The sequence below is a fragment of the Narcine bancroftii genome, chromosome 2 (genome assembly GCF_036971445.1).
Source record: "Narcine bancroftii isolate sNarBan1 chromosome 2, sNarBan1.hap1, whole genome shotgun sequence".
Lineage (NCBI taxonomy): Eukaryota > Metazoa > Chordata > Chondrichthyes > Torpediniformes > Narcinidae > Narcine > Narcine bancroftii.
Genome location: NC_091470.1, coordinates 246,460,804 through 246,485,923, shown reverse-complemented (window position 1 = coordinate 246,485,923; position 25,120 = coordinate 246,460,804). Strand labels below are relative to the sequence as shown.

General features: G+C 36.5%; 1 protein-coding gene across 4 annotated transcripts in view; it reads right to left on the bottom strand.

The window, feature by feature from the left end:
• Positions 1 to 8,645: 8,645 nt before the first annotated feature.
• pdcd6ip (programmed cell death 6 interacting protein) overlaps positions 8,646 to 25,120 on the bottom strand; it is a 103,520-nt gene continuing 87,045 nt past the window's right edge. For 2 of the 4 annotated variants that reach the window (XM_069920747.1, XM_069920748.1), the window contains exons 13-19: positions 23,844 to 24,092; positions 22,148 to 22,282; positions 20,701 to 20,795; positions 15,487 to 15,607; positions 14,801 to 14,857; positions 10,806 to 11,026; positions 8,646 to 9,676 (exon numbers count right to left, since the gene is read on the bottom strand). In XM_069920747.1, the coding sequence (XP_069776848.1) occupies positions 9,514 to 9,676; positions 10,806 to 11,026; positions 14,801 to 14,857; positions 15,487 to 15,607; positions 20,701 to 20,795; positions 22,148 to 22,282; positions 23,844 to 24,092 (1,041 nt within the window). In that variant the 3' untranslated portion in view covers positions 8,646 to 9,513. The remainder of the gene's footprint in view (positions 9,677 to 10,805; positions 11,027 to 14,800; positions 14,858 to 15,486; positions 15,608 to 20,700; positions 20,796 to 22,147; positions 22,283 to 23,843; positions 24,093 to 25,120) is intronic. The other 2 variants (XM_069920749.1, XM_069920750.1) reach the window with 1 other exon arrangement.

Here is a 25,120-nt window from a genome sequence, read left to right as displayed (position 1 = left end):
GGGTGCCATCGCTGGGAGTCCAGACCTGCACTTTTGTTGAATTGCAGCAGGAGCTGCAGTTACCTGGTTCTGCCACTACATTAGAGAAAGCAGGGCTGAGCTTTTCTGAGCAACAATACAAGAAGTTAAATGCTGTCATTCAGCCTATAATGTAAGAGCTGGCTCAAATGAATGTTAGTATAAGTTCAGAATTCAATACAATTAAAGCATGTGTGGAAGCATCTTGTGAAGATTTTTTAAAAATTTCAGTCTGCTTTTTTGGAATGTAAACAGCAAGTGGCTTCTAATACAGAAAAAGTGTTGAAGGTTGAAAAATCCGTTATAGAATTGCGAGAACATGAGAAGGAGTTAGAGAGGAAAATAGACTATTTGGAGATTCAAAGTGGAAGGAATAGTGTGAAAATTGTTGGTTTGCCAGAAGGTATGGAAGGACAAGATCCTCTTCGATTTTTTAAAGACTGGATCCCACAAGTACTAGGGCAAGAATGTTTTTTTCTGAAGTCTTGGTACAGGAAAGAGCTCATAAAGCTTTAAGGAGAACACCTTTACCTGGTCAGCCACCGAGACCTGTAATAATTCGATGTTTGAATTATTTGGATAGAGAAACAATACTTCGACTAGCAGTGCAAAATGCGAGAAAACGACAAACTCCATTATTGATTCAGAATAGCAGTTTTTTTAAAATCCTGATTTGAGTCAAGAGGTTATTCTACGTCGACTTAATCCAGTTAAAGAAGTTTTGTGTCGTAAAGGTTATAAGTCTACTTTTCGCTATCCGGCAGTGTTGAAGGTGTTTCATGGTGACTATCAATCTCAGTTTTTTGAGAATGATCGTAAAGCAATGATTTTTGCTGATTCATTGCCAGATATAAGAGGACAAAGACGCAGTCCACCATTGTCTCCTAAAGAAAATTTTGGTTGTTCTGGAAATGGAAGAAATGGCAGAAATGGGAAAAATGGGAATGGAAAGAGTCCAACTCCTTTTGAAATGGGATCTCTGAGTTTGGAACCTCTTGGATGAATAGAAGAATCTTCTTATTCTTATTTTACTTTTTATGTTATGATATTTTGAGATTATTTTTTTGTTCGGCTGGGGAGGGAGATTTGTTCTAGGCTCTATTAGTCATCAGCCACTGGTGGGTGATCCACACCCAAATTTTGTTTAGGGATTACTACCTTTTGGTAGTTTTTTTTTGGGGGGGGGGGTTTGTTAATTTTTTTTCTTATTTTTTTATTTTCAATTTATCTAGCTTTTAATTTGTGATTTTGTTATCTCCTATTGGAGGGCCTATATACGATGATTTGAGTTTTCATATAAAGATATTATTGGTCTTTAGTAATATTAGTAGATATGTCAAAGTTGAGGTTTGCTACTTTTAATGTTCGAGGTTTAAACAGTCTGATTAAGCGTAAAGATGAGGGACAGCTATGGTGTTAAGAACTCTGTTTCTTTATTATTAAATTCGGTCTTTGGTAAAACATGTGTTTGGTAGAGATATGATTTTACCTGATATGACTAAATTTGAGACTTTTCTTATGAAGGTACCAGAGAAGGGTTATATTTCATTTATGTATTAAATATTACAGGATGGTATGGATAAAAAGGGTTGGGATAAATTCAAAGGTAAATGGGAAGTGGAAATTGCTTTTATTTTTTCTGAAGATGATTGGTTAGATATTTGTTATGATAGTGTAATTAGACTGATAAATGTATGCTATGCAATGATTAATTATAATTTTTTATATTAATTATACTTAACACCTGAAAAACTATAAAAGTATGATTTTCGTGAATCAGATTTGTGTTTTAGATGTGGTAATTCTGTTGGAACATTTTTTTCATGCTGTCTGGTCATGTATATATATATATATCTCTGAAAGGTTTGGGATTAGATAAATTTCAACTTGCTTTTGTATATTTAGCATTATTTGTAGCGAAAAAATGTATTGCCAGTACGTGGAAAGATACTAATATGACTGATATTAATAGAAGGCATGATGAGATGAAATATTGTTTAATAATGGAAAAAATTACATTTTGCGTGATAACTATAACTTTTTTATTAGCAAGTGGTTGTTATATTCAGAATAGTTAATTTTGATTTACGTTGATTAGGGGGGGGGTTCTTTTCTTTTTTTTCTATAAAATATAATGTTCATGTTTCTGGTTCATTGTTGTATGTTATTTATTATCTGTACCCTAACCCTATATATATATATATATATATATGTAGATATTAAAAAATGAAAAAAGAAACCCCCTTCAGCCAACTCTCCGAAGGAGAGCCAGAAAAAAATAAAAAATATTTAAAAAATAAAATATTCATATTAAAATCTAATCAACATAAATTTGAAATGTAAATATTCCAAGTATAACAACCACTTATTATTTAAAATTTATAATTATCATGCGATACATGTAATTTTTTCCATTATTAAACAATATTTCATCTCATTTTGCCATCTATTAATATCAATCATATTTGTATCTTTCCACATACTAGCAATACATTTTTTCGCTACAGATAAAGCTAAATATACAAAAGCAAGCTGGAACTTATCTTATCCCAAACCTTTCAAAGGTTGCAAACTACCCAATAAAAATACTGTTGGGTCTAAAACTATTTTAATCTTATACAGATATTCTAAAAATGATTGAATTTTCTTCCAAAAAGATTGTATATGTATACATGACCAGACAGCATGAAGAAAAGTTCCAATCGTATCACCACATCTAAAACACAAATCTGATTCATTAAAACCATATTATTTTAATTTTTCAGGTGTCAAATATAATTGATGTCAAAAGTTGTAATTAATCATTGCATAACGTGCATTTATCAATCTCGTTACATTATCATAACAGATATCTAACCAATCCTTTTCAGAAAAAATAAAACCAATATCCGCTTCCCATTTAATTTTAGATCTATCCCAACCCTTTTTATCCATACCATCCTGTAATATTTGATACATAAATAAAATATACCCCTTCTCTGGTACCTTCATAAGAAGTCTCAATTTAGTCATTTTAGGTATAATCATATCTCAACCAAACATACATTTTACCAAAGATCGATAAAGAAATAAAGAATGCTTATCAATATCAAAATCTTCCCTCATCTGATTAAGATAAAAACTTACCCTCTTTAAAACAATCTCCCAAATTTTTCACACCTTTAAATCTCCAATGCAATAAACTTTGATTATGTATTGAAAAAGAAATAAGTTGATTACTATACAATGGAGTCAAAGCCAATAATTTACCCCTAGAACCTATCATTTTATTTTTCTTTATCCATAACTTCATTAAATGTTTTAGTATAGGCACATTGTATTGTTGTAACAAATTCATATTCCACCTAAACAAAAACTGATGTATTTCAAATTCAGAAATACTTGCCATCTCAATTTTAGCCCAACTCAGCCGTACCAAATCCATCAATGAGCTAATAAATTTAAGTTGGGCTGCCTCATAATTTTGAAGATGTGGTAAATGTAATCCCCCTAACTCATATTTCCAAGTTAATTTATTCAAAGCTACTCTTGAAAATTTACCCCTCCATAAAAACTCCCCAATAAGTTGGGCTGAAGTTGAGATGTCCTGTATTCCTGAAGTTGAGGTCTATCGATTTATATTTCGATGGAATGTAAATTTGTTGAGGGAATATAGTATGCCAATATTAAAACATTTATTAAAATTATGGAGTAAAAAAATAAGATTTTAGGATCAAAAAGGTAAATAGTCAATTTTAACTCCATTATATAATAATCAACATTTCTTTTTCAATGTTTAATAGTCATTTAAAGAGTTGAGATTTTAAGGGTATTAAAACATTACAGGATTGTTTTGTAGGTCAGTTTCTTTTACTCAATTGAAAGTGCATTTTGATATTGCTGAAATTTTTTTTTTGTTTATTATCAACTTCAATCTTTGGTGAAAAATATGGTAGAGAGATGATTTTACCTGTATTGACAGAATGTAAGTCTTTGATTTCTTCTATACCAAAAAGGGGTTATACTTCTGTTATGTATCGAGTATTACAAGACAATATGGATAAGTCGGAATGGGAGAAATCTAAGCTTAAATGGGAAAATGATTTAGCTTTTGTTTTTCCTGGAGATTATTGGGCAGATGTGTGTCATGATAGTGTTACTAAATTGACGAATGTACGGTATGGAATGGTTAATTATAATTTTTTACATCAATTGTATTTAATACCAGAGAAATTGAAAAAATATGGCTTTAGTAATTCGGATTCTTGTTTTAGATGTGGTGTATGTACTGGAAATTTTTTTACGTGGTGTTTGGTCTTGTATGTATGTACAACCATTCTGGGATTAAATTAAGTTAATTTTGGAAAAATTATATAATTTTAAGTTACCATTAGATCCACCTATTTTTTTTAATGGGTTATATGATTCCTTTAAGGGGATTAGGGTTGGATAAATTTCAAATTGTATTTATATATTTAGCATTGTCTGTAGCTCAAAAATGTGTAGGAAGTGCATGGAAAGATAACATAGTGATTAATATAATGCGATGGCATAATGAATTGAAAGCTTGTATTGTATGGAAAAAATTACATATAAACTACATGACAATTATTCTTTTTTTGTTAATAAGTGGTTACCAGATTTGGAATATATACATTTAGATATATTTTGATTTATTATATACTTTTAGTTTCTGTTTATATTTTTTTTAGCTCTCCTTAAGAGAGTTGGCTGATGGAGTGGGGATTTAATTTTTTTCAAGTTGTCTTAGTTTTAAAAATTTTATTATTTTTTTAATGTATATTCATAAAATTTTCTTTATGGAATGTACTTTGTATTACTATTAATGATTCTTTAAATAAATAAAGTTTTTTTTTAAAAAAGGAAGAGAAAAAGAAATTGAGGGAAAGAACATCTGGATTATAACAAAGGGAAGAAAGCCTGTAAACAGCTTGCACTTCCAGCAAACCCAGAAGTAAAGGAAACAAAACTACAAGCTAGGGGAAGAAGTATAATTAAATGGAATATTGTACGTCATGAAATGCATTTTGGCCACTGGTCAAATTTTCTACAAGACCAAGTAAAACATTTGTACTTGCAAAAAGAAAAACAGATGAAAATGACAAACATAACCCAAGGTGTGAATTGTTGGTTTCAATGCTGAAAGAAATGAAAATAAAAAGGAAATAACTGGACATGTTGCCGGTCTTCACACAGAAATCGCAAAACATCCACATTTGCTTACATTTTCCTTTTCTTTCAATTTCATCTCCAGCATGCATCCACACAACAGCCAGGTGAGTTTACTATAAAACAGTAAAACCAATAACCTCTTTCCAAAATGAAAAGTTATACTTCAAACTGGAAAAAAAAAACAATGGAGAAAGTACACAAAGACTCCTTTTGTGAAAAATAATCCAAAGTTTAACAATGCAGTGTAATCATAATTTTGCAGACTTGACATTAATTCAGGTTTCAAAATTTACTTGCATACATCAAGATAAACCAAAATACATATCAGATGGGACAGTTCGTTTGTTCAATATTATTGGCTAGGCTTCAAGTTCTAAATGGATTTGGAAAAACCAATCTCCAATATTTCTATTTCTTTAGCAAATTGTGTCTTCATCAAGAGAAATCATAGAAATGGGCTGCTTTTGGCAATAAAACACCAGAATGAAGCAAACAGCGGACAGGGTCAAAAATGATAGAGTGGAAACCATCTTCTTAGAAAATAACGATTCATTTGTGTGATCCTTGATTTGCCACACTCCTTGCCATCTCCAAGACTAATTAAAGATAACATAACTTTAAAAACCCATCCCAAGCTATGATCAAGACATAACTTTTACATGTTCTCTGGCAATTGAAGGCGGAGTATTACATAACCTTGTTCTCAAGGACAAAATTATCTCTTGTAAATTTAAAATTCAGCACATCTAATTATTACATTTACATTAGATAGGGTAGAAATGAGATATTTGTACATAACTCAATCTAATTAATACCATAAACCACTTTGAAGTCATCAATGCTTATTTGATGCTCATTTGACATCTGTCCTGCCATAGAAGTTGCGTGAATTCAGCCAATATAACGTGGACCACTCACACACAAAATTAGTCAGTTTTACAGCACAGAAACAGAGCCAACCAAGTTGTTGATCTAAGCCAGTGTCATTCGCCTGCATTTGCCCCATATTTCACCAAACTGTTCCTATTGATTTACCTATCTAAATGTCTTTTAAATGTTCCATTTGTATCCACCTCTGGCAACTCATTTCCCATACCTACCATTCTCCATGTGAAAATATGTTCTTCAGACCTTTTTAAAACTGTTTCTCTCCTTAAGTTCATACCTCCCAGTTTTAAAAATCCCCACTGGAAAAATGTTTGAATATTGATCTTATCTATGCATCTCATGATAATACACTCCTCTCTCGTGTCACCCCTTGGCCTCATATGCTCCAAGACCCATTCCTCCCCTTTTAACTCAAGCCTTCCTGTCCAGTAACATTCTCCACCTTTTCCAGCTTAACAATGTTTCCTATTATAGCTGGGCAACCAGAACTCTACACAAGACCCCAAATGTAGTTTCCCAACTGCAGTGCAACATTTTGCCCATTACTTAATGCCCTGACCAATGAGGCAAGTATGCCAAATGCCTTCCCACCATCTAGCCATATCACCACCTTCAAGAAACCATATACTGATATCTGTACTCCTGGGTCCTTCTATTCTGTAACCGTCTCCTGGACCCTACCATTTACTGTGCACGTCTAGCTCTGATTTAACCCATCAAAATGCAACACCTCATACTTGCCCAGGTTAAATTCCATCTGTTATTTTTGGCCCACTTTTGAACTGTATCTTGATGTAATCAGAAGTATCTTTTTTCACATTTTTTTCCATTTCCTTTTTCACAAACTTGTACCCCTAAACTGTCATTGATAAAGCCCTCACCTGCATCTCCCCACCTCCCCATTTCCTGTACTTCTGGTCTCATCCCACTTCACGCAGATAGTTCCCTTGGTCCTTAACATTTAAAACTGACCAGCCTTTGCATCCAGTACATCGATAGTTCCATCAGCTTCAGTTTGACCCCACAATGAACCACATTCTCCCCTCTGATCCCTTTTTGCTTTTCACAGCAACAGTCTCTCCATTGTTTATTCTTCCCTCCCCAGGTACTTTCTACTGCAGCTGTTGGTGTAATATCTGCCCCAACACCTTCAACCTCACTATCCATACTCTTCTCTCCAAACCTGAACTCTCCTCTTCCCCATCAACCCACAGCCCATATAGCCCTCCCACCATATACCCTCCCCAACAGTTTCCATCTGTCCAATATCCCTCCTTGTCTTTGTTCTCCTTCCCTTTACTTTCACACTGCTTCTCATCCTTCTCCTTTCTCAGTCCTGAAGCAGGGTTTCCGTCAGTAATGCAGATTGTTCCTTTTCCTCCATGGATGCTGCCTGACCTGCCAAGTTTCCACAGCAATTTTTTAACCTTCACTAATTTTGGTGACAGCCTCAAGTTTCTTAATCACGCTAACTACTTTGTCATCCAAGTCATTAATTGAGATGACAAGCAACAGTGAATCCAGCACTGAAACATGTGGCACACAACTGGCCACAGCCATATATTCTAAATAACAACCTTGTCCAACTAACCTCTGACTCCTGATGTCAAGATATATCCAATTGGTTAGCCCACTCTGGATCCCATGTGATCTAATCTTCTGGATTAGTCTACCACTCACAACCATGTCAAAGGCATGTCTTGCACATTGCTCCAGATCTTGTATACAACACTCTGGTCCAAATAACAGAAGAGGCACAACAGGTATTAAAGGGAAACTTCACTACTTGCTACAACATGCTCATTCTGTTAATGGAAACATTGAGATCTTGAAATTGAGATTTTGTTGCCTAGTCCAGCCCATGTGTCCACTTAGGGATAGAGAATTCCATTTCACGAATGAATCATGTATTCATGAGAATCTTACAACATGGTCATGCACTGTGCTTGGCAACATACAAAAAACAGGAGGAAAAGAAGAAGAAACATTAGCAAGTATGCATAATTTCTCCAATGAAAAGACTTCCCATCTTCTGTGAGATACAAGTTAGGATCTTGACAGACGTTCTTTACACCTCTGAAGAATGTGACTTTAAATGGATGGATGATTGCTCATTTTGTGGTATAGATTACATGTTCATAGGTTCAGAGACTTTTCTACCAGGATCAGCCGACTCTTCCACAGGTAGGGAAAGTGGTGGTTGAGAGGGTGAGTGGATCAGTTATTTTTATTCTTCTATTCTCCTGCTGTTTGCACTGTTTTCCACATACCTTATTCCCACTTATATATGGTCCACATTGTCTACAGCTCTTGGATCTTGAAAGGCAATTACTTTCTGGATGTTCAATGCAAAGCTCATCCTCCTTGGTATGGGAAAATGAACCAACGTGGCTTGGCACGTACACTTGCACAAGATACATTTGCTTTCTGCAAGACTGAAATTGGAGTCATTTTCATTCTAGAGCAGTTGATAATGATGAACAATTCATCCTTGGCCATGTAGATTAATTACACCAAGTTCTTTGTCGTCGTGAAGAGGTAAAATCATGCACAAAGGAAGATTATCCCAAAATATTAATATACATTTATTTTAAATTATCTTTATGTACATGTGCTGTGCAATGTGCATGCGCGTGCACTGTGGTCTAGAGAAACACTTATGTGGCTGGTTCATTTTAGCCTCTGGTCAATAGTGACTGCAAAATGTCAATAGCTGCGAATCAGTTAATGCAATGCCATTGAATATTGATGCCATATGGTTTCTCAGTAGACATGTTCTTTGCCTGGTACATTTAGCATATTTATTATCACTACTCAACCATGGCTTGACTTGGACATGCTGTATGCCACGTGAACAAAATAATCAGCTAAGGAGCTGTAAACAGTTGCAATACTCAAGGTAAAATCCCCATTCTGACCCTTAAAGTGGAAGGAAGACCATCAATGAAGATGTTTAAACCTTGGGCAGTGCAAACTTGTTTTACCATCCGTCATCTTCAATCTCTTGCATGTTAAGGAAACAGCAGTTTGGTCTTAATCATTTTTAATGTATCTGATTTACATGGCCCTGATTAGACAAACTTAAACATTAGGATGTAGGAAATATTAACCAGCTGCAGTTTAGGATGTAAAAGCAGAGATACATACACTATCTGCTTTATTTTTAAGCAGCACTTAAATCCATTCCCCAAAATTAGAAAAAAAAATGATTAGTCAACAAAAGATTTGTCTATTAAGCAGTTCCAGGTCAAATTTCAAATTTGCTAAATTCCAAGTGTTTGCTGCTAAAAAATTAGTGCAATCATATAATAGATTTTTAACAGTACCACCTAATCAGCATTTGCCTCAGACTAATATTTAGGAGTGTGGATTAGATAAACAATTGTGGCAAATTCAATCTTAATAGTAACATAAAATCTTTACAGACAATGCTTCTTATTGTTGGTAGTAATGCTGCTGAGGGTAGGGGTATCCAGGTTGCTGTGGCTGCTGTGAACTTTGGAAAGGTGGCTGTCCAGGGGGCTGGAACAGATACGGCATGTTGTATTGACCATAGCCAAACTGGTTGTATGCCATTGGTACGGGCATAGGATAATACCTGAAAAATAATGCATCAATCCTCAATCATATTCCATTCAAAATTTGTGATCCTATGAATAGAGCAGTGACTCTCCCTTTAACACCCACCTCTCCCAAAGTATCAATACCCTGAAAGCAGTACAATCTAACAACCAAAAGATCAAAATGATCAATAGTTAAACAGATTTATCTGTACTATAAATAAAATCAGATTGCATTATCAGTGCTCAGCCATGTTATATTTCTTCTTTTACATTTTTATTTCCACTGCTGCTGCAATGTACTGTATGTATTTACTTCAAAATTCACGCCTTTAAACATTAATATTATGCTTAGGTTTTCAGATCTTGTCATGAAAAAGACACAGAATTCACCTCAATTGCTGACTGAACTCAAATTCTAGTCATCTATTTACAATTCAAATAACTACTGAGCATGAGTTTTTTTTTTAAAAAAATTGCAGGGTTGGAATCTGAAATAAGAACAGTAAATGAGTGAAAACAACCACATTTCTTTGACCTGAAATGTTAACTCTGATTTTCCCCTTCAACGGATGCTGCCGAAATGGCTGAATGTTTACAACATTGATATAACAATCTTGAAATAGTGTAAATTTAAGAAGCAATTATTGAATCTATCGTGGCTGAAACTACACAATATACAATGTTATGGATTAAACTTTGCCTCTACTCAAATTATTGGTGTCGATAAGTCTATACATATGCCAATGAAGGCAATAGTTTTTGAACAGAATTAAGATTTCCCTTAGTAGAAGCTAGCAGGTTTAAATAGGATGGAATGCACAACCCAATGGCTAATGGAATATTGAATTAAAGCCATTTTTACCAAAGCAACATTGACCTCACTTTTTCAAGAAAATTTTTAAAATCCGATACCTTGAACATTTGATCAAAACTTTAAAAACATTGCTTGAGCTTTCCTTTATTTCTTTGCATGGTTTTTATTTTAATGAAGTGGAAAATAATAGTTGCATTTGTAACACAATGGACAAATTTCTCCATGCAAGCTATCTGCTCAAAGATCAAACCATCTTATGTCATACAGAAAATATGTTTGCCTCATTAATAATAAAAAGGAGAATTTTACCGTGATCCATATTAACATTAGAAATTCAAATCAGTACTTACCCAGGATATCCTTGATACGTGGGATACGGAGGACCCTGGGCCTGTGATAACCCACTAGTGGCTCCAATAGAAGCTGGTGAAGCAGAAACTGGAGGTGGAGCACTTGAACCTGTGGGAGCTGGAGCACTTGAACTTGCAGGAGCTGAACTAAATGGAGCACCTGGGAAAGTGGATCCAATAGATGGAGGGGGAGGTCTAGCAGGAGGCTGAGGTTTGGGTTGCTGTAAAAAAATTGGAATGGAATTGGAATTGAAAATTGGTTTCATTTTATCATTTATGAACCTTTATACTGAATTTATTTCCTGTAAAATAATATTGCAAAAGCATGCACATGAGGCAATATTGTTAGTTACATTATCAAAAACCACAACTCCAATACCCAAGATTTCTTAGTCTAAAATCAAAAGCTCCACCACCCAGATGGTTAGTTGAAACAGCATCGTCCAACTTTGCTACAAATAAATTCAGAAATTAGTGATGCTGTTTGGAGAATCAAAGTATAATTTATTGATTATTATTCATCACGCATCAATTTCCATTGAGAAATTATTTAAATTAATTGTTTAAAAAAGTATGTATAAAATGATGTAAAAATAATGACCAAACAGCATAGTTGGACGTGAATACACCTTCAATCGTAAAACTATGAACAAATGTTTCCTATGTGAGTTGCCGATTTCAAAATAAAATCTGCTTGCATCATGCACTAAAGAAACCTGTTTGCTCCATTATTTAACAAAATGACAAACCTTAAACTGTAATTATTGAGTATTTTTGTTGTATGTGCAGAATATAGCAGGAATTAAAACAAGATATTTGCTATGCAAACCCATGGTTCAGTCTGCTGTGTTAAAAAATGGACTTGAACCTCATGATAAATCTTCCATCAGCCCAAGTGAACGAACCTCATGGTAAATCTTCCATCAGCCCAAATGAACTTTGTTTCTTAAATTAATTCTGCAAAAGCAACTACCATTTTAAGATGAAAAAAAAACAGAAATGCTGGAGGAACTCAGCAGGTCTCACAGTGTCGGTAGGAGGTAAAGATGTATTACTGACGTTTCTGGCCTGAGCCCTTCTTCAAGATATGATCAAAAAAGCAGGCAGGCATGTGAATTAAAAGGCTGGAGAGAAGGAAATAAAGAACAGGGGTGGAGGCACAGACAAAGGGTAATGATTGGACATGGATAGGAAAAGAAAGGCGAGCAGGTGGCTCTATGAATCCAGAGCTAGAAGAAAGGAGACAGAGGGAAAAGAGAGAAAAAAAAGTTTTTTTTTGGGGAGGGGGGAATGTAAACTAGTGAAGTCGATGTTAATGCCATCTGGTTGTAAAGTGCCCAGATGAAATAAGAGGTACAGTTCCACAAATTTGCAGTGGCCTGCCATGAAGATCATGGACAAACATGTTGGCATGGAAATGGGGCAGGAAATTGAAATGGGTTGTAACTGGGAGATCTCTGCTATTGTGGTGGACAGAGCAGAGGAGCTCAACGAAGCAATCTCTTAGACTACGTCTAGCCTCTCTGATGTAGAGGAGACCACAATGGGAGCACCGGATGCAGTAGATAATTCCTGCAGATTCACAAGTGAAGTGTTGCTTCTCTTAGATTCAGAACTGTTTGGAGCCGCAAAAGGTGGCGAGCGAAGAGATGTGGGCGCAAATGTAGCACATCCTGCAGTTACATGGGTTGGTGCCAAAGGGGGTGATTGGTGGGAAGGGAGGAGTGGATGAGGGAGTCACAGAGGGTGTGGTCCCTGCGGACGACTGAAAGGAAAGGGGAAGATGCATTTGGTGGTGGGATCACATAGTAGGTGGCAGAAATGGTGAAGGATGATATGTTGGATGCATAGACAACTGGGGTGGTAGGTGAGAACAAGGGGAATCCTGTCCTTAACGTACATGGGGGGGCAGTGGAGATGTTCAGGTAATGGAGGATATGTGGTTGAGGGCCGAGCTGATGGTAGTAGAAGGTAAGCCATTTTCATTTGGAGGTGGTCATTCTCTCAGATGATCTGGCATGGAAAGCCATATGCAACTGAAACAGAGATCTCTCAGTGACAACACATTTCATTTCCCCACCCATTCCCATACCGATCTGTCTATCCATGGTCTCATGCACTGGCAGTTTGAGACCACCTGCAAATTGGAGGAGCACCACCTCAATTTGTCTGGGCACCCTCCAATCATGTAGCATCAATATCAACTTCTCTGGTTTCATTCCTCCCCCCCCCCCCCCTCCACTTCCCCTTCCCATTGTTAGGTCTGCTTTGTTCATGAATGAGTGAGACAAACACCAGGCTGAGTCGAAATCAGGGTTCTTTGTTCTTTATTACCGGATTGTAACACTTGCGACTAACAAAGTTAGTCGGAGAATGCATTCTGCCGTTATCAGCAAAATGGTGATTTTTTATACCCTTGGATACATGCTTAGAACATCATCATATCATTACTTGTCCAATGACTAAAACTGTTGCTATCCTTTCCCTGCTAGCTTCCTGCCTCTCAATCCATCAATGTCTCTCTTAAACTGTTGCTATCCTTTCCCTGCTAGCTTCCTGCCTCTCAATCCATCAATGTCTCTCTTATCTTGTAAGTACAAGGATGCATTCTGTTACTCCTTAGTACTGGGTGACTCCTTCTCCGGTCCCATCTCATGATGTTTTACCTAACAGGAGTACAAGGACACCTCCCCTTCTTGTTACTGCCCTGTACAGGGTAACTCCCTACACATTCCCATCTCATGATGTTTTACCTTACACCATCTAACATTATTTCCCTTTTCCTCTAGCTGTCTCTCTCTCTCTTCATTTTTACCCATTTTCTACCAGCTCTGCATTCACAGAGCATACGACCGTCGATCACTTCTCACCTATTCATGTCCAATGATCATCTTTTGTTTGTTGGTCTATTTTCCTTCTCCTGCCCTTTCTTTCCTTCTCCCCAGCCTTTTAATTCAAGAACCTGCTCATGTTTTGCTCATACTTTGAAGAAGGGCTCAGGCCCAATGCGTTGGTCATACATCTTTACCTCCAATGGACACTACAAGACCTGCTAATTCCCTCCAGCATTTTTGTGTTTTACTAAAATCATAACACCTGCAAACTTTCAAGTTTCAGACCATTTTGTTATGTCATTTTTCTTCTTTTAGAGATTAAACTGAAGAAAATGCAGAGACAGAGAAATACAAAAATATTAAGGGAATGGACAGAAAGAGGAGCAGATAAGGCACTGGTGACAATAAGACTGAAATCAGAAAATAATTCATTTTGTTTATTATCATGTGTATTGGGATACAGAGAAAATCTTAATTCTGCATGCGATCCAAGCATCACTGTTCTTAAGTATCATTTTGGATTTTTAAAAAAGAAAACCTACGGTAAAGAAAGTAACAAGATTAATCATGGCAAGGTCAAACTGAGTTTCTTGCATTTTAATGTACCAGGCAAATCTGATCCATTCACAATGGCTTCTTGTCATTCTAGGAGTCATTCAGTTGGTGGATGGGAATTTGGTAATGAGGAAACATAGTGGGATTTAGCTCTAGCCTCAAGGCATGGCAGGGATGGTCTGCGGCACTGTTTGGAACGCTCCTCCCACCAAGCTCTAATACAGTGGGGAGGAATTCAAACATAGCATCACGTGGCTTCATGGCTATGGAGGAAGTTGAGGTGGCAGAGGTTATGGCAACAACAGGAGAGGCAGTATCTATGGGGAGAACTAGCTCCAGGAGTTGAGGCCGGTTGAACCAGGGAGAGCACAATGACGATTAGGCTGGGTATCAGGACCAGGACAAGAAAGAGAAGCTGACCAAGGTGAGATCTTAGAGGATGGGAAAGAATTTGAACAGTCATGAGAAGCTGTTGAATCTGAAAACATGAAGCAGCTTAGCTTCCTTTCAAGCTAAATTGTACGCCTGTAGATTACTAGATAGACAATCTCTTGTATTCTCATGCACGTACAACAAAACCTCAATTAAATAGTTGAAAGTAACTACTTTTTCACAAACACTGGGTGAAGATGAAGTACATTCAGGAATCTGCGGTTTGGATTGCTGAAAAACAAAACAGTTTTAATGGGACTGAAGGAAAAGTTACAATGTAAAGATATGCCCATAAACTGCACTCAAATTCGCTTCCAAAACACCTATATTTGGGTGATTTAGTGTAGCCAACTAACCTACCAACCAGCAAGTTTTTGGGATGGTGGGAGAAAACCAGACCATTTGAGGAGAGCCATCACGGAGAAAATGCAAAATCCAGTGACAACACAAAAAAAGCCTGACATTCTGAAGCTGTGATGCATCAGCTCCTCCTGCTACACCTTGTAAAATTGGAATGGGCATCATACAAGACTACAGGGGTTGTAATCCTGTATGATGTCCATTCCAATTTTACAAGATAGTGGAGTTCTGTCTTTAACAGCTGCAATAATAAAAGTGGTGTCTTGCAAAATGAATGGCTTTCAAAATTGCTGGTGAGCTGCAAAATATGAGATAACAAATTTGCAGTTCAGGAAATTTACCCAGGTGAGGACCTTCAACACACTGAGCAGTTTCTTAAAATTATATTTTTTAAGAAATTATACAAAAGTAACTCGACAAAAATTAGACTTGGAAAGTTTTCTTCTGGATGCATTAATGCTGTCAAATAATTGTGATCAAACAAATTCTGTTTTACTTACAAACACAGTTCTGGGTGCAGGAGTTGGAACAGGGCTGGTTTCAGTGACTGCAGTTTGGTAAGCAGGTGCTGGTGGAATATGAGGTGCACTGGGTTCTCGAGCCATGTTTTGTTGCAAATCCCTAATAAAAGCAAAAAGGCAAAATTAAGAACTTGAATATATGAACTTTTCTGTGGTCACTGAGTTTCTGCAATGTTTCATTCCTCCCATGATAAGCTTAGAACAGATGTCCTTATTTTGGGCATGCACCCCACTTTTGAACAGATAAAGGATTCTCATCTAAAACATTAACTATTTCTATCCTTGGATACTGTCAGCCCCTCAGAGTCTCTCCAGCATTGTCAATATTTGTTCAGATTCTAATATCTGCAGTTCTTGACACGCTCTAAACCTACCACAGTGCGTCAGACTGTCAAAGCTGTTACAGATTCATACAGCATGTTAAAATGACTTTTGCCTCACCCTGTCCATGTCAGAAATAAAATTCCATCTATACAGATACCACTTTCTTGCATTCAGCCCACAGCCTTTTATGCCATGGCATTTCAAATGTCTACCTAAATACTTAAATGTTGTCAATGTACCTGCATCCACAACTTTGTCAGTGTTTTCCAGAGTCCAACCACTGTCTTAGTGATGAAAGTATTTCTCCAACTTCCCATTCCTAACTTTAATCCATGTCCTTTGGTTATAAACAACTCAAGGATAAATAGTTCTCATTACATATATCCCATCAGTGCTCCTCATAATTCCACATCTTTCTATCAGGGCCTTGCCAGTCTTCTCTATGCTGAAGAAAATATTTCACTTCTTCACACGATTCCCACATTAACTTGTATATCCATGGCCTCAAGCACTGCTAAACCTCAAGGCAACCAACAAATGAGAGGAAGACCTATTCTGTCTGAGCACTCTCCAACCAGAGGGCATTAACATTGACTTCTCTCATTTCCATTAAACTCCTCTGCCAAATCTCTTTTTCCTTATCCTTCTGTCTCCTTTCCTCCCTCTCCATTCAGAGAGCTACCCCTTTCCTATCACTTCTCAGCTATTTTCTACCCTTCCACCAACATCCATCTGTTAGCCTGTGCTCCTCTCCCCCCCTTTCTTCCTCTTCTCCTCCATTTTTTATTCAGGCACCTGCCTTTTGCCCATATCTTTACTAATGGCTTAGGCCATTGTTTAACTGTTACTTCTTCAACTGCTGTGTGACCGACCTGCTTAGTATTTTTTTATCATTTTATTTAATTGTTTGCACCATGATGGGAAAAAATGAATTAAACATTAATCAAATATCCATAGCCAATGATAGAAAAAAAAAGTATTTTTATATATTTCCATTGCTGTTGGGTTTTGGGGTTCTCTGGACTCATAACAATCCAATTTATAAATTTCCGACCTATTCTAAATTTTTCCAACATTTTATTTGAAAGTCGATCAAATGCCTTGTCTGCACCTAAATAAATAGTTATACTTGGATTCAACCTTGATATTGCCACATGTATTATATTAAATAATCTATCTAGACTATTTGAAGAGTGCCTTCCTGTAACAAACCCTATCTGATCTGGATGTATTCAATTTGGTAAATGCTCATTCAATCTGTTAGCTAATCTGCATTCAGGAGTGAGGTTGTTAGTGGGCCTCTACCTTTCTTTGGTAGCACTGTAATTATAGCAGTTGAAAAAGTTTCCGGGAGGGTCTGGGTCTCCACCGCCTGGTCTAACATATCCATCAACAGAGGGATCAACAAATCTTTAAATTTTCTAGAGAACTCAGGAGGGAACCCATCTTTCCCCCAAGGATTATTAACTTGTAAAGTACCCAGAGTTTTCTCTATTTCTTCCCTTGTAAGAGGTGCAGCTGAATCGTTTTTTTTCCTTTCTCTTCTAGTTTAGGAAGTTCAATATTTGTTAAAAATTCTCCCATTATGCCAACCCACTTACCGGCAAGCCAACCGGATCCAAAAATAGTGTCCGCACTGCTACAAGCGTGGGAAAAAGCTCACACATGGGATAGGTTTTTGTCCTATCTAACGAGGTTTCTTCTGGCCCGAGTGACAGGAAAGGAAGTGTATAAAAGCACAGGTTAAAGGCCTGAATACATCAGTTTTGAACTCAGCTCGACACCGTGTACATTGTTTCCCTTCATACCTCAGTGTGTAGTACTTCACTACACCATTTCATCTTCATCCCCTACTAATCCTGATTTATATTATTTTATATAGTATTGTCTAAATGTGTTATTTATTTCTATCTGATCATGTTATCGCGGCAGTTTCTGTTTTTATTGCACTCATCATTCTGGATGACTCTTCTGCTTTCAGCTGCCAAGATAACACTGTGTGCCCATTCTCCGAGCTCAATATTTTTGTTTAGTTTTAATATATTTTTTTTCCATTCTCTATATTTGTAGTATATATTGTAACTTTTGTTCTCTAATATTCTATATTTTTCTCGAGTTCCTGATATCTGATACTCTTTTTTCAATTTTGGTATATCCTTCTATTGACCTTTCAAGTCTCTTACATATTCCCTCATGAGATTTTTAGTTTAAGAAATAATTTGTCCCCTCAAATAAGCTTTAAGCATGTCCCATATTAGGAAACTACATCAGTGGAAGGAAGATTATTTTCACAAAATATTTCTATCTGTCCCTTAATAAATTCACACAAGTCCTTCCTCTTTAACAATGTAGCAATAAGACGCCATTCACACATGTTTTCTTGCTTTTCCATTACCGTAATAGTTAAAGTTAATGGTGAGTGGTTTGATAAAACTTTTGCCAAGTACTCCGTTTTACTACTCTACTTTGTAGCTGGACAGACACTAAGAACAATCCTTGCATGTGAATCACGTACCCTTGAATAGAAACTGAAAAGCCACCTCCATATATCAATTAAATTTAAATCCTTCATAAATGACCATGTCATTTTTGCTGCTTTCGATCTTGTTACTGTTCTCACTGCTTTATCCAATATTGGACCTAAACAAAAACTGAAATTGTCAAACAATAGGTTTTGTCTTCCCCTTGCAGTTTTTAAAAAGATATCCTTCATAAAGACTTCGTCATAATTTGGGGTGTAAATATTCATAAATGTCCATGATTCTGCATAAATTTTACACTGTGCCATTACAAATCTTCCTGCTTGATTGGTTAAAGTCTCCTATTTTTCTTGGAATATTTTTATTAATGAAAATCACACTTCTTGCTTTTGATCCAAACAAATAAAGATGATATTACTTGTCCCACCCAACCTCTTAATTTTCCACGCTTAATTTGGTAAGATGTATTTCTTGTAAAAAGACTAGATCAGCCTTTCATTCTTTTTAGGTATGCCAAGACCTGTTATCTCTCCACTGTTTTGTTAATTCCATTAACATTAAAACAAATACATTTTAATGTTCTATCCATAATCTTTTCTAAAACAAATTTTTAAGCAGTAAAAATCTGTCTCTTTAAATAATAGACTCTTCCCCTTTAAGAAAAACACACAATGTCCCTGCCTGACAGTGACATATATGCAGCGCTCCAAAAGTCTACCAAAAAAGCCAGTGGAATCTCTTGAACCCCTCCTTTTAACTGCACCTTTTTTTGCTGCTCCTTTCCAGGCACCTTTCTCCCCCTTAGACTGGAGTCTCCAGTCTTGCTACCTTTCCCAGATTCTTTCCCCCCTTTACTGAGCTCTCCGTGAGCATTTCTATTCACTTGACTTTGAAACAATAAATACAAGATGGTTTTGTAAAAATAAAAAAAAAATCTTGTACGACTTTTACTTAGTTCCATTAAAAATATTTCCACAATATTTTCCCTCGGCAACCTTGATGGTTTTTTCTTTTTTTTTTCCCTTTATATACTTTGAAGAAAATATCCCACCTCATCTTGTTCTTGAAAAATTGCTGGTTCTCTTATGCTACGTTGACCCTCAAAGTTGCAGGATATATCATTGCATATTTCAAGTTTTTAAACACATAATTGTCTTTTCACTTCAAATTCTTTTGTTCACTTTATCAAGGTTGGGCTAAAATCTTGAAAAATATGGTCCATTATTCTGTGTAGTCATAAGCTGCTCCAAGAATTATCTCCCTTCTCAGTAGCTTTAAAGTCTCACCAGAACTGATCGCCAGCTCTTCTGGGTCTGAGTGTTAGGTGAGATCTCTCGATGTGCAGTTTTTCTCCAAATTTGTCTTCTCCCAACACTTGTGCAATCCATTTTTGAAAAAAAATGTTCACCAGGTCCCTTCCCTCAATTCCTTCCTTTCGTCCAATAATTCAAACATTATGTTTCACTGACTAAAGTTTTCCATTCTGTTGACACCATGGTTAAGTGAAAAAACACACAAATGCTGGAGAAACTCAGCAGGTCAAACAGTGCCTATATGCAGCAAAAGTGAAGATACATCAACGTTTTGGGCTTGAGCCCTTCATCAAGGTGTGGGGGAAGCTGTTTTTATCTCCCCCCCACCAAAGTTTTCCATTTGATCAATTTTGTCAAGGAGTCCTTGTTTATCAGACTCCCATTCTTTGGCTTTTATTTTCCCCCAAAGCTTCAAGTTTCTCATGTGTTTTCATTACTTCAGACTGGTCAACCTATTCTCTCTATCAGGTTTTTGAACAATCTCTTTTATTTTTGTAATTTTCTCCATCATATCTCTCATCACCATTTCAACATTTATGAATCGGTTACTCAAATTCTCCATTTTTTCCAGGATGATGCTCAGCTCTTGACCCGACTCCCCAGTTTTACCTGGTTCTGCCGGTCCCATTGCCATTTTGGACTGTTCCCTTTTGGACTTTCATCCGATGTTCCCAGTTGATTAGGAACTTCTTCAGTCTTTGTTCTCGGCTGCCTTGGTTTCTTGGTGCTAGTATTATCCATTTTTGATTAAATAGATCTTGATTTTTAAGCTTTGACCATCTATTTAATACTCTTCACAGAGAGCTCAACCAAAACATGTCTGTCTCAGTCCTTTGCATGGCCACATCCCCCCTTAGATTCAACTTTTAACTCAAGACTCAACTCGACAGCATTTGGTTGAGGTTGCAATACTGGAATCAGAGGTTACATGAAATTGGACATAATGCAACAAAATGTGCTTAAGCAGCAACACTGCCAAGACAGTATTTATGTCAACAAATGTTGTATTTATGTAAATAAATGTTATACAAAACGATCAGGAGCTCTGAAAGAATAAGCTGTAAAATTGCTCTTACTTTAAAAGTTCATCTCTTTCTGTCTTGCGAGCAAACACAATGTCAGAACACTTCGACTGGAACTTTAGGAGGATCTCAGTGAGCATATTATAGAACTGCAAATAAGAAATATTTATACGTGGTATGATGTCAACAATTTCTCTTGTCATAATTATGTAATTTGACAATTTCTCAATTAGTAAGCACTAAGAGTATAGATAAAGGTTTGTAATTGCCTACACCAACATTTGCAAAGGGATGGAGGTAGAGAATTCCATGTCAATTGATCTGCACTTGTTCTTATTGTCTCCCTCTTCCACATCACTGAGAATAATGCTGATTCAACAGTTTGGTGCTGTTTGGCAAGCCTATTATTTACCCATCAAGCTAATAGCACAGAAACAGGTCCCTCGACCCATCCTTCACAAGTTCTGCATTAGAGCTCGTCTCATTTCCCTGCACTGGCTCCTATTTCTCTAAACCTTACCTATTCAAGTACCAGCCTAAATGCATTTTAAATGTCAGAATTTTATCTGTCTCTGCAGCTTCCTCTAGCAGTTCATTCTACATGCATCCAAGAAAGTAACCCCAGGCCTTTTTTAAATCTTTCCTCTCTCACTTCAAACCTATGCCCTCCAGTTCTGCACTCCCTGATCATGTGTAAAAAGCTGTAACCATTCACCTTATCCAAGTCTCTCATAGTTTTATAAACATCAATCAGCCTTCTCTGCTCCACAAGAAATGGACCAGTCTATCTGGGCTTTCCTTGCTCACTCAAACTCTCTTGCCCTTGCAACATTCCTGTGAATCTTTTCTGTACCCTTTCCTGATTAAATAACATCCTTTTTCCAATACTTTCTTTAAATTCCCAAACAAAGTAGAGGATAAGAGAAGAAAATTTGACAAAATTACAATTTAAAGGGAAAAAAATCAGTTGTTTTGAGAATGCACTTTCAAATTTCGAAAGAATACTTGGATTGGTTCAAAAATTTGTTAACATCCAAGGGAGGCAAATTTGAAAATGCTAGATAGAAGGGCAGAGATCATAATGTGAAGTTTAGACTGTGCTCACACAAGCCAAAGTTTCAGACAAGCTAAATTTGCAGCTTCAATCTCCTGGAATTAGCTTTGCTACCTGAAAAAAATCTTTTTTAAAAAAAGTCTGTGGACTAATTTTGCATTCAAAATCTGTTTTGCAGTAAGTCAATTTTTCATTTTAGATGAGAAAATTGAAAAGAAATCGTAAGTGATGAAGAATAAAGAGTCCAAAGTTATCTTAAGATTTCATTGAATCAGAATTTGAAAGCATCTGAATTGAAAGCATCAGAAATTGCTTTTACAAATTTGATTCAACAAACATGATGATCTAATTGTGCAAATTTAAGAACTACTTGAAGTGAAAATACTTCAAATCATTTTCCAACACCCCCCCCCCCCCCAAAGTTACAACTACAATCAAAATACTTACTTTTGTGCCTTCTCTCAAATTACGGAGAAGTTCAACAAACTGGTCATGTGCCGCTGCTAACTTCTTAAGCATTTCATCCCTCTGATTAGCAACATTGTTCGATTGTGTCGACTTTGAAAATTCCTCATGAGAACTCTGGTCAGAAGAGAATCAGGATTTAAATTGTCATCCAACATCATGATGTTAAAATCAATTCAACCCAAATCCAGTTTAAGGCAGCAGTGAACACAAAAATTTAAAAAGTAAAAATGCAGTATTCATTACACTGATGTTGTTACTGCTAGTCAAGTAATTATTGCAAGCTCTGAACCATCAAGATTGTATGCAAAACAAAAATGACCAGTCATCCTTTCATCTGATGTTGTTGGCCTCCTGAGTTATGACAGGATGGGAGAGACAGAGTGGGAAATGACCTCACAACGGTGAAAAGAGGAGAAATGCAGTTAAACAGGTGAGAAAGAGTGAAGTGAGACAGAGAGCATCAGGAGAGGGCATTGTGTGGGCAAGAATTACAATAACTTTGTCCATGTAAACCTACTGTCAACATCCCAGAGTTGAGTCAAACAGCATAGAAACAATCCCTTTGGCCCACCATATTTAAGCCTGACATCATGTCCATCTATACTAATCCCAAATATGTGTATTAATTTCATATTCCACTAAGAACACTAGAACACTAAGTGTTCATTTAAGTACCTTCCCAATTGCCTCAAACATTGTACTGTTCTTATCTCTATTATCTATGTTGGCAGCTCATTCTAGATACAGACTGTACTGTGTAGATAAATGACCTGCAGATCCACTTCAAACCAACCATCGACCTTTAAAACAATGTCCTCCAGCTTGAGTCCACCCTACCATGGTAAATAGATTCATATACTTGTGTCATATCAACTGTCACTCCGTTTTGCTCACAAAAAACAAAACCAGCCAATGTCTTGTTGAAACTCAATCTAGGTGATCAAAAGTGACGTAGAATGACAAATATTGTTCAGTGCCAAAAAAGTTTTTATTTATATCTAAATATTCACTTTTTTCCCCCAAAATAAAAACCCTGGCTGATACACACATTCAACGTAGCATGCCTGAATGCCTTTTGATGCAAATCTTATTTTTATTCCACCAAATTTTCATTCTGGTCCATCACTCCAAAAATATAATTCACAAGATCACAAGACAAAGGAACAGAAGGTGGCCACTAAGCCCATCGAGACTGTTCTGTAAATCTACACTAAGCTACCCTAAACCAGTTCCAATTTCTGCCTTTTCCCCATATCCCTTGATGCACTCACTAATGAGATATTTGTCTATTTCTTGTTTAAATACTCCCAATGACCTGGCTTCCACTGCTGTATGTGGCAGTGTGTCCCTTGTCCTCAATTCCCCCAAGGGAAACATCTTACCCGCATCCACCCTACCCAAACCTTTCAAAATACAAAATGCCTCTCAATTCTCCTATACTCCAATGAATACATCCCAAGAGCTACCAAACGCTCCTTGTACATTAGCCTTTGCATTGCGGGAATCATCCTAGTGAATCTCTTCTGCACCCTCTCCAATAACATCACATCTTTTCTTGAATTTTGGAAGTGAGAATTGAAAGTTATAGTTTTATTCAAGACCTGATGAGCAGTAACGATTTTTACTTACAAAGAGGATCATGTTTAATTAGTCAAAACAATATCATAGCAATTACCTGGATATTTGCAAGCAACTCTTCCTGCTTTTTCAAATTTTTTTGCACTCTCTCAGTGTAGCTTCCATAAATTCGATCAAGCTCAGTCACGGAAATACCTTCTTCATTTATGGCACCATCCTGAGCCAATGCTGTCAGAAACGTGCTTGACATGTCAAACTCCACTGATTTTATATCATTCTCAAGAGTTTCTCGCTCCTTTTTAACTTCATTCAAGGAAGCAAGAAGTGTCTTCAGAAGTGTAATAACCTAAAGCAAGATCATTGTGAAGTCAAATGACAAAAATAATTATTTGAAGATTTGAGTTTTATAATGAAAGGCAATTAATAGTACTTAAAACAGTTTTAGAAAAAGCAAAAAAAAAACAATGTAGTCTACAAATGTTACTTTGCTAAGAAAACAGATCAATGATCATTACAACTTCAGCAGATACAAGTCAAATATTCAGAGGACTGCTTAATTGTAGAAAGGCACACAATTATACAACTTGGAAGCAATCAATTTTGCCCAGCTTCAGATCAGATGCTATTTATTGTCATGTAATAAAACAGAAATGCAATACATGAAATTTCTAAGATTCACTATTAGCATTGCCCGGCACCCCTTCCAGTCAGAGAAAGACAAGCAAAAGAGAGCCCCCTCAGAATCAATGAGCATTCAGGGGTTCTCCAGCATTCCCATGGCCTCTGCAGCCACACAAGACTCTAGTTCTGTTCAAACCATCGGCAACCCAAGTCCAGATCCAGACCTCTGACACAAAAAAGGAGCCTTCAGCAACCAGGGACCTTCAGAAGCCCTTCTTGCCCTCAGCACCCTCTTAAATCCCATTTCCGATATCTGATTCCCATGAGCCACTCTCCAGCAGCCCGCAGTTTGAACACACCTTCCATATTAATCTAATCTCCTAGAACTTGGACCATAGCCTTCAATGCTTAAACAATTCTAGAGTTCATCCAGAAACTTCCTAAATGCTGTCAGTAACCCATTCTCTCAGACAGTATACTTCATGTACTTACCACCGAGTAAAGGAGATCCTCCTGAGATCCCTCTAAAATTCTTCCTTTTTTGTTTTGAATATTTTATTTGTTTTAAAAAAAATACAGAATATAGGACTCAATATTATAATACATTGAATATAAAATCATGGAAAAACATTCATAAGATCAAAAGAAAAACAAGTGCCCCCTCCCTCAAATGAAAAGGGGACAGAGGGAATAGAGGGAGATAAAATGAAAGAAAATAGTAAAAAAAAGCAACAGGAGCAAGGTTCGATATCT